This window comes from Nicotiana attenuata, chromosome 3 (genome assembly GCF_001879085.1).
Source record: "Nicotiana attenuata strain UT chromosome 3, NIATTr2, whole genome shotgun sequence".
Taxonomy (NCBI): Eukaryota; Viridiplantae; Streptophyta; class Magnoliopsida; order Solanales; family Solanaceae; genus Nicotiana; species Nicotiana attenuata.
Genome location: NC_031991.1, coordinates 72,520,461 through 72,531,364, shown reverse-complemented (window position 1 = coordinate 72,531,364; position 10,904 = coordinate 72,520,461). Strand labels below are relative to the sequence as shown.

Below are 10,904 nucleotides of genomic sequence, written 5' to 3'. Positions count from 1 at the left end.
CATTTTTATTTCATATTTTATTAATATTGTATGTATCCATGATTTTAAATGCATTAAATTCTTTATTTAATAAAATTTATGATTTCTAAAGTAATAAAATAAATAATTATTGAGATGGTTCATCGTTGGCTTGCCTAACGGTAACATTGAGCGCCATTACGGCTTATAGTAGGTTTTGGATCGTGACAGTTTGGTATATTGTATTAATCTCGAGATTATCAATTTTACTACTTTATCCTGTGATAACTTATCTTGGGACCTCTGGCATGTATAAGTTATCCGATACTAATCATAAAATAACTTTTTCAAGGATCAATAATCAAACAATGAATAATGAGGTACTAAATTATTATTCCAGGATTATTTTTGCTTATTCATCATACCAAACGACCCGTTGAACTATACTCTCTCCGGTCCACAATAAGTGACCAATTTGCCTTCGGCACACCCATTAAGAAAATACTAAATTCTAGACAAAAATAGTTAGTGTGACTAAACTACTCTTAATTTAATGTTGCAGCATAATTTAATGTGAGAACTAAAAGACTTTTTAGGGATACGTACATAAGGGTAATTTTGGAAAAACAAATTAAATTTTTTTTTGATTATATAAATGGACACTTATTTGGACCAAAATAAAAAGGCAAATTGATCCCTTATCGTGGCTATTTTATTTTGCTTTGAGACCATATTATTTTATTCATTGTATGGGGCAAATGTGCTTACTATATAAGATGGTTTCATTGGACAGGCGTTCATTTCAACCCAAAAGATAAAGCGACGGACACACAAAGAGAGCGCATTAATCTTAATAGAGTATTGCTATTCGTTTAATTACTACTAAGCCCTCTAATAATAGTAATAATGACTGAATAAAAGAGAGAAATAGCAAGGAAGGGAAAGAGAGAGCATAGGAAATGGCGAAGAAAAAAGAGGAAGAAGTAGCAGCAGCAGCAGCTCTCCTCTTCATGAGTTCTCACAACTTTCTCTCTCTAGATCTCTAAAAATCAATTCTTACCCACTTTCTCTTTCTATATATACATAGCCCATATATATGTAGTGATGAACATGAAAGTGTAGGGATCTGCTGCTAGGGATACACTTTGCTCTTATTACCTCAAATTTTGGTGAGAAATGCTTCCAAATTTAATTTCCCATGGTTTTAATATATCATTGTAAATGTTTATGTACTTCCTGTACCAAAGCTACCAGATATGAAATTTATGTTAATATTCTTAATTATAAAAAGGGATGAATAAATGGTTGTGTGATGGGTTTTTGGAGTTTGGACAATGGTTTTGGTCGATGGTCTACACATTTTTACCTCTTCTTTTTATCCCTGTTTTTAGTTGGAAAGATTTTGTTAATCTTTGGGAGATTCTTTTCTTGGCTATTCTTACTGTTTCTCACTGCACAAGTCTTTGCTGTTGACTTAATTTATTTCCTTCAACTGTAATCTTATTTTTTTCCAAGCATCTTGTTCTAATGTTTGAAAGGTCTGAAATAGTAGAATCTGTCCTTTTATTTTGAATAGAAATGAGAATTTAAATCTACAAAAGTAGTAGTATGTGAATTTATTCCTAGTCAAGACAGAGTCTTTCTCTATTATTTTTTTTCCATCTTGGTTGAGAATATTAGTATTTGTTCCCATCAGTCTCTTTGATATGTGCCTTTTCTTTTTCTTTAAGAGCCAGAAGGTAGGTTTCAAAGCTCATTCCTTTTTCTGTCTTCTCAGTGTGGTGAGTTGTGTTTTAGTGATAAAGAGTATTCTTGGTTTGTCCAAATAATCTAATTTGTAATCAACTGCTTTCTGAACCTGCGAACGTGCCATTGAATTTGACTTCTTATCATTTGTCACAGAAGGTTGGCTTCTTCTGTGAGCTGCTGTAGATTTTGCAGTGATAGATTTTGCCTGATTTGTTGTGTTCTGATACTGATTCGAGACTTTCTTCTCTTTCAGTTGGATTATGAGATAAGAGTATACACTCTTGACTGTAGCTGTTAGAAAAGAGATTGTTATCTTGTTACACCATCAGCTTTGGTATTTGTTGTACTACAAACATGAACATGAATCATCTGACTGTTGAAACTGAAGATGCTTTTGCTAGTTTGCTTGAATTTGCAGCCAACAATGATATAGAGGCATTTAAAAGTTGGATGGAGCGTGATATATCTGGTATTCATGAGGTTGGACTGTGGTATGGGCGCCAAAAGGGCTCAAAGCAAATGGTTCTCGAGCATAGAACTCCTTTGATGGTTGCTGCTATGTATGGTAGTGTTGATGTTTTAAAACTGATTCTTTCTCTACCTGGAGTTGATGTAAATCATTCTTGTAGCCGTGATAATAGCACTGCCCTTCATTGTGCTGCCTCTGGTGGATCTTTGAATGCTGTTGATGCTGTCAAACTTCTTGTAGAAGCTGGTGCTGACCCAAACATAAAAAATACCAATGGCCATCGCCCTCTTGATGTTATAGTTATTTCTCCCAAGTTTCACACCATGAAATCTTGCCTAGAAAATCTGCTCAAGACTGATGCTACCGAAGACTGCAACCTAAGGGTGTCTATGGCCACATCAAGCTCAAATTCTCCACCACTTTCGCCTTCTCCTGGAAATAGATCATCATCTTCTGCTTCAGACACAACTTCTTCCCCGAGGAGTGCAAAATCTAGTGATCTCCCTGTGCCGTTTACTTCAGAGAAGAAAGAATACCCTATTGATCCCTCCATGCCTGACATAAAAAACAGCATCTACTCCACAGATGAGTTCAGGATGTTCTCATTTAAGATCAAGCCTTGCTCTCGTGCATACTCCCATGATTGGACTGAATGTCCATTTGTCCATCCAGGTGAAAACGCTCGAAGAAGAGATCCAAGAAAGTACCACTACAGCTGTGTACCTTGCCCTGAGTTTCGCAAGGGAGCTTGTCGACGAGGGGATATGTGTGAATATGCTCACGGGGTTTTTGAGTGTTGGTTGCATCCTGCTCAATATCGAACTCGGCTTTGCAAAGATGGTACAAACTGCGATAGAAGGGTTTGTTTCTTTGCCCACATGCAGGAGGAACTCAGGCCACTGTATGTCTCTGCTGGTTCTGCTGTTCCTTCACCTCGATCAAATACTTCTGCTGCCAATGCCTTGGATTTCGCCGCTGCGATGGGCCTCATACCAGGTTCTCCTTCCTCAGTATCTGTTATGCCCCCATCACCTTTCACTCCTCCAATGTCTCCCTCGGCTAATGGCATTTCGAACATTGGTTGGCCCCAGCAAAATGTACCAGCGTTGCATCTTCCTGGCAGCAATCTTCAGTCCAGTCGCTTGCGCTCATCACTCAATGCAAGAGACATCCCTGCCGAAGATATGACTATGTTGTCAGATTTTGATGTGCAACAAAAGCAGCTACTGTATGAATTGTCATGCCTATCCCACTCCAGCATGAATGCTAATTCTTTTAGCCATTCAGTTCGTCCTAGGACCTTAACCCCTTCTAATCTCGAGGATTCATTCTCCGCTGAGAGCTCATCTCCAAGATATTCCGATCACTCATTACCTCAAGCTGTTTTTTCCCCTACCCACAAGTCTATAGGTTTCAATCAATTCCAGCAGCAGCAGGCGACGTTATCTCCAATTAATACAAGGTTTTCACCAAAAACTGTCGAAAGTCCTCTATTGCAGGGCTCTTTTGGAGTTCCGCCAATGCGGAATATGTCTCCCCGAGGGATGGAACCAATCTCACCAATGAGTTCCCGTGCCTCAATACTTTCTCAGAGTGACAAGCAGCAGCAATTTAGGAGTCTCAGCTCACGTGATCTTGGCTCCAGTGCCTCTGCCATTGTTGGCTCTCCAGCAGATACTTGGTCGAACTGGGGTACAGCTACGGGACAGCCAGACTGGGCTGTCAATACTGAGGAGTTTGGTAGGCTAAGGAGATCATCATCATTTGAACTTGCCAACAGTGGAGAAGAGCCTGATCTATCATGGGTTCAATCTCTTGTCAAAGAATCACCACAGGAAGTTAAGGACAAATCTGCATCTCGCGTATCAGGCCTTACAAATGCTGGTGCAGATATCAGAGAAGCCTCAACATCAAGTTCCCAGATTGGACAATTCGATCAACTGGGCGCATGGATGGAGCAAATGAAGCTTGATCAGCTAATACCTCAGTAAAAACATCCTCCATTTTCCATTTACCGATCCTTGACGCCTCAAAGCATAAGGTTTTGGTAAATATAAACTGGTTTTTGTTCTTGTATTCACTTCATGTTGGCTTGGGAGCAAGGCAACTGTAAGCAGAGATGAAGCCAAGCCAGCAGTGAAAGAAGTTCCATACTTTTGAAGAAAATTAACTTTTATAATTTGCATTTATTATATAAAGCAGGTAATATAAAATTGGGTTTAGGTGATTTTCTCCAACATTACTGAATGTAGACTTACTAAAGAAATTTTTTACCTTGATTTCTTTAATTAGAAGGATATTTCAGTGTACTAAAAGCAATTTTCATTTTTGTGATAAATCTATATTGACATGAAGTTATTTTCGATGAATGTTGAAAAAATGTTTTGATTTTTTGGTTCACCCTTTTTTGGTGTGGGAAAAGAAATATGATGTGCAAATTAGTCATTGTGAATTCTGATGTTGTGGCTTGGAATAATGTTAGTGCTAAAAGGTGCTGTGTAAAGGTAGATAAGAAGGCTATCTGATTAGTTTTTGATGCAACATGCTTGTTCATTGGAATTGGAATTAGAATTCCATATTCCTTTACGTGACTCGTGTATTCTGTCCTTTTTATTTATTACAGTAATGCCTAGGCTAGTTTGCGTCTTACACGGAGTTTAAGAAAAAATAAAAGACTTTTAGAATTTAGGGTCCTAAACAAGTCAAAAAGGGGTCTAAAGTATTTGTGTGATTATAAAAGCTTCTTATTAAGGGTATAATTGGAAGTTTAAGCTAAATTATTTTCAAATTTAAAAAGGGGTCATTCCTTTTGGAACGGACCAAAAAGAAAATAGGTTCACATAAATTGGAACAGAGGGAATATGTTTTTATCTCTGTTGGGATGAACTCTAGTCTCCTATGTTTGCACTTTCTTCGTTGATATTATACCACATGATTGGATGCGATATGCTTATTCTATCCTTAGACATGCTTATTCTACCCTTAGGTATGCTTATCCTTTCTTTAAGTTCCCAACAACATGAGTTAATACTACCTCCGTTCACTTTTATATGTCTAGTATTTTAAAATTAAATTTTTATTTTTACTTGTCACTTTTAGCATATTAAAAGAAGATAACTTTTTTTTCTTCCTGTTATACACATAGTATTAATTATTCTTTTCAAATTATTTTCTCAAATTTATTAAAAATATGCATCGATTAATATGGGTATCATGGTAAATTATGTACCTCATTTATTATTTTTTAAAGGATGTACATAATTTATAGTGGACAAGTAAAATTGAACTGAGGTAGTATATTTTATCTTGGAGAGTGGTGGATTCTTGTTTACTTGACAAAATAGAGAAGCTGAGTTTTTGGTGGATTCCAAATCCCAAAAGTTAGATTTGGGGTTTGTGGAGGATGGGAAAAAGGCTTATTCATTTGGGATTACACCAATCCTTTTGGGGATTGGATGGGATGGTGAACTTTTTATTAGATTGGGAATAATGAATCCTTATATTCTAAGATATAATGATGAATGATGATGGTGGAGTTTTCATGGAAATAAATACTGATATTCATTACATGCTGTGAATTTTTTTTTTTGCATGTGGACTTGGCATAAAGATTTTCTGAAATCTCTGTTATGCTTCACGTTCCTTTCGACTAAACAATAAGGTTCCAAAAGGTTGATCCGTACATGTTGGGATCGAAATGACATGGTGTATGTGAGTTAACAATGCAAAACTGGTGGACAATAAATCAGACAAGAAAGAAAATATACTAAAGAATAGGATATTATAATGAGATTTGGACAATTGACCTACATATAAAAACTAGTATAAAAATATAAAAACTATTGAGAGAAAAATCTCCCCTAAATAAGATTCTCTAAAAGACTACATTGCGGATATTGTTGTTGTTGTTGTGAGAAGAAAACGTCAATTTATAGAAGTATAAAATTTCTCTAAGAAAATAATAAGGCATATGTGTTTAACCAAAAATTAGATTTTAGGTCAAAGCTTGAATTTAGAAGAACTCGGGTTACTGATAATCGGAAAAGTATATAAGAAAGAGATTTTGAATGATATAATCAGAAAGCAAAAAGAACAAAGTTTATTCCAGTAATATTTTCTCGTGTCCTACAGATGTTATGACTTTCTCCTTTTATAGTTAATTTTAAGAGAAAGTGTAATGCCTTTGTCTTAATGAGGCAATTACGAGCAATAAATGACATTAAAAGAAACATTACTCAATCATTCATATTAAATACAAATTCTCTAACGTATTTAACATTTAATGCTGAATTTGGACTCTTTTTCGTTATCAGATTCATGTCTTCAATTCCTTCTGATCTTCGAGCTTTAAACGACTCGAACAGGTACGAGTCTCGTTTCATTTGAATAATAGCTCGTGCCTTTAAGTATCTTCTCTCTCGCATCTGTTGTTGCTCGTGCCTTCTAACTGATTACCACGCTTTGACTATTTGACCGGTCCACGTGTCATGACACGTCATCTTCAATATTTAAATTCAGTTTTTTCCCAATACAGATAGTCCCCCCACTTTCCATTTATTTATCAATTAAATATTTGGGAAGTGGATCTTCATTAAAAAGGGAATTTTTGCCTATAATCAATGCTATGAACAGTACCAACGCTTCAATTGTCTTTTCTATTTAATACATTGCATACGTGTCACCTTCTCATTAGCTCTGCAATTTCTGCAGCCTTTTTTCAAGGCTTCTTCAACTCCACTATTCACGAAGTGATAATTGCCTTTATTATAGGCTTTCCATCATTACACTTCTTAGTCTTTGACACTCGCTTTTACATAAACTTAACCCTTCTTCCACAAAATTTTACCACGGTCGCCCATCAGTATAAATTCAATTTTTCCTTTCACCTTTTACCACATAAAACTTTTTCCTTGAACGCTTGAATTGTGCGAATCTCTGTTTACTTCTTTCTCTTCTTCATCATGTCTTCTTCGAACCCTAACCCTAAGAGAGTTCCTATTTTAGACAATTTTCCCAATGCTCATGTTAGACATAGAAGAGGTGGGAGACTTTGTAGTTTAGGATCCTCTCGTGGTGGTGGTTCTGCCATGCCTTCTCCTAGCCCTGGTTCTTTCTCTAGAACTAGAGGTTCTTTTTCTCAAAAATCATCTTCTAAGAGCAATGAGGCTTCTGAACCATTATAGGAACCCTTGGTAGAAGAAATAGTTCCTAACGATTTATCTTTTCAGCATGATAGACAATCACTTCAGACCCAAATTTCTGGTTTGGATCGTGTTGATGCTTACCCCACTATGATTACAGAGATTTTAGCACCCATAGTTCGCAAAGATTGTCACTGGAGTAATGATTTTTCCATTGTAATCCCCAATCCAAATCAGAGGATTACTTCATATATGACTGGATTCTCTTTCGTTTACACATACCCTTTTACTCTTGGGTTTAAACCAGCTATTGACCCAGTAATTCTCGATTTTTGTCGTTTCTTCAAAGTTTATTTAGCACAGTTGGCCCGCTTGTATGGAGGGCTGTTGCTTGTTTAAGGCATCTGGCCAATTTAGCAGACGTTGATTTCACCTTCTCCCACCTAATTCATCTATACTCCCTTAGACTTTTTCGTAATGGAGTCTTTACCTTAGTGGCTAGGAGTAAGAGAGTTTTGGTAAGCCCATAAGATGATAAGGATCATGGCTGGTATGCCCGATTTGTTGCTGCTCCCACAATTGATTTAGTGGGTGAACAAAACGTTCCCTTCCCTGAGAAGTGGAATTTTGCACGTAAGTCTTTCATCTCTCCCGTACCTCTTTCTTTTGAGTTTACAAATTTCTTTAACTTTGTTTCTTTTTTTTTCTTTAGCAACCATGGGAGTTGTGGAGAACATTCCCAATTTTCGTGGTTGGGTAGATAAATTGTTGAAGATTGCTCCTATGGAGGCTAGGTCTTGGAAATTTATTTCCAATCATCATGGTTGAAAAGTAAAGACTCACGGTATGAGTTTTTGTCTTTCTAGTATGTAAGATATTTCTCTTTATTGCCTTAACTTTCAATTTTCTCTTTGTCAGGTTTTGCTATTCGAGGTGATAGTGCTGAAGGAGTTGCAGCTTCTCGTTTAGGAACCCAACTTTCTTTAGAAAGTGCTCAGGATATTCTTCTGAAAAGAAAAACCGCAGACGATGATAGCTCCGACGAAGGAGAGGAGGATGGTTCCTTGGTGAAAAGGCCAAGAGTCCGGAGACGTATCGTCTCTGATGAGGCTGAAGTTTCACATCATCTTTCTCCAACCGGGCCTATTAATCTCGTCTCTGACGATGATGTTGCTACCCTTCCTGATACTCTTGAGTCGATTAACCAGCTTTTCGTTAGTGGTTTTAAGAGTGGCGAGTTAGGACCCGTTTTGGATGAACCTCCCCTATCTTCTTCTTCAACTCCCATACCTTTAGTTCCTTCCCTTCCTTCTTCTCCCGTGCCTTTGGTTACTTCCTTATCTGCTCCAACTTCTTCCGTGCCTTTGGTTCCTTCCGTATCTGCTCCAACTTCTTCTTCACCTCCCGTTACTATTTTCGCTTCTTCTACCGCTCCTCCTTCTACTGTTCACAATGTAGAAGCGGGTTCTACAAGCAAAAGGATTGCTATGAGGAGCGTGACTATCGAAGTGCCTGCTAACAACAGCCTTTTGAGGAAATCCGGTCAGGCGGATGTTTGGCTTGAACCCTTAATAGGCCCAATTGAGAAAGAAAAAATGAATAGCCATAGCTGCCTGACTCTGATGAACGACATAGTTCATTCCACCTTGAAGGTATTCCCCTTCTTTCCTTAATTTTGCCAGAATTTTTCTAGAATTCTAATTTTTCTTTCCTTATCATTTTCAGGCCAACCTTATTGGTACAGAGCTGATGAGCAGAATTTCTTTATTAGAGAAGGTGGCACATGACTCTGAAAAGGCTGTTCTTGATTCAGAGAGGGAAGCTCGTGACTTTCAGTTGGAAGCAGCTAATTGGAAGGACCAATTTGATAGTGCTCAAATAACAATAGAAGATTTACAAGAGAGCAGGAATAACCTTGAACAGCAGGTGAGAGCATTAACTTCATAGCTTGCAGTTGTTAAGGCTTCTTCAATTCAGGCTGAGAAAGAAGAGAGCGTCTCGAGTCTTCTTTCTCAGAACAATTATCTAAATCAAGTGAAGAGATTAGAGAGTTGAGAGCTCTTTTAAGTCAAAAAGAAGTTTATGCTGGAGATTTGATGCAGAATTTGACTCAAACCAAGAAAATCTGCGAACTTCTGAAGACCAGGTGAACGCCTTAGAAAAATCTCATGCCTCTCTCCAGGCCTCTTATAACTCAGCTCTGAATGAAAATGAGAGTCTCAAAAATGAAATTGTTGCTTGGGAAAGAGATTATGAGCTTCTTGAAGATAAAGCTGCGGTTGATGTAAGCTGGGCTTTTCTGAACTCCCGTCGTGATGCCTTAGTTGAAGCCAGCCAAGAAAATTTTAATCTGGAGTCAGAATTAGCTAAGGTGATGGAAACTATTGAAAAAGCTCAACAACCATTGGACTTACCTTCTCCCGCGATTGAAGTTTCCGAAGTTGAAGCTACCGGAGTCGATGTTCCCGTGACCGCTGGAATTGCCTCGGGTGATGCACCCTCTTCAAGCTCAATCGTACCCCTTACTGCAAGTCAAGTTGAAACTTCATCTATTGATACTTCAATGGTTGGAAATCAACCCACTTCCATTGGTGATGCTATTCCAGTTGAGCACGCTGATGATCCTCCTTCAATCCTTTCCTCTCAGTAAAAATTTATATCTATTTTTGAATTCCTTTTTGCAGGTACCTATTTGGAAAACAGTATTTAAAGCTTTTGGGTTCATTTGAGAGTTTTTGTAATCAAACCCTTGGCTACTATTTGAGGGTTGATTTTTGGAAATACAAGTCCCCAAGTCTTGTTATGAGGCATTTAGTATAAACAATTTGATGAATAAGTTTATACTTAGTCTTTAGTTTTAAATGTTAAGAAGCTTTTATTTATCATTGCACTTCCGTATGTTCTATCCTTGCCTTTTTATCTTTAAGGACTTAAAGAATAGTCTGCATTTTTGTTCTTTGAAAAATGCTTCTGTTAATCCCATGACTAAATAACATGAGTTTTATAAAAGAGGGCCCTTTTATATTTTGACACTTAATGAAGAAGACGTCTCAACTTCATAATGGTGTGATCATACGATAAAAGAAATAGGAACACACATATTTTTTGCAATAACTTTGACAAGTCTTTATTTCTGAACTTTGACAAGTTTTGAGTAATACTTTACATGTATTTGAATTACATCTATAACTTTCTCGCAACTGTTTTCCTTGTAACAGATTTATACAAAAGAAGAACAATAGCTACGGGGTTTGTCCTTATAACCCGTTTTAGTACATAGTCCTTTTAGCTCCAGAACATTAGGAAGAGTTTGAGAGATGACTCCATTGTTCTTATGGGAAAGAATACTATGATGAATGCCATTGTTCCCATGGGAAAGAATACTATGATGAATGCCATGACTTCGTAACTTTCACTCCGTACTTGATTCTTCTAGGCTTGATTTTCTAAATCTTCTATGCCTTTTTGATACACGTGAATGTATATACTATGTAGTCCCCCAAGTGTTTGAGTGTTGAAGTATGAAGCCTCGAGCACTTGGTAGTCTCCTTCACCTGGTCCTTTTCCTGAAAAGGAATACATACGTG

General features: G+C 37.2%; 1 protein-coding gene across 2 annotated transcripts; it reads left to right on the top strand.

The window, feature by feature from the left end:
• On the top strand, window positions 771–4,564 carry LOC109224109 (zinc finger CCCH domain-containing protein 30-like). Of its 2 annotated transcripts, none has more exons than XM_019388696.1 (2): window positions 771–1,127; window positions 2,109–4,564. In XM_019388696.1, the coding sequence occupies exon 2, from the start codon at window positions 2,158–2,160 to the stop codon at window positions 4,165–4,167; it is 2,010 nt and encodes a 669-aa protein (XP_019244241.1). In that variant the 5' UTR covers window positions 771–1,127; window positions 2,109–2,157; the 3' UTR covers window positions 4,168–4,564. The 2 variants fall into 2 exon arrangements, with proteins under 2 accessions (XP_019244241.1, XP_019244240.1); XM_019388695.1 differs by having other exon boundaries at window positions 1,961–4,564.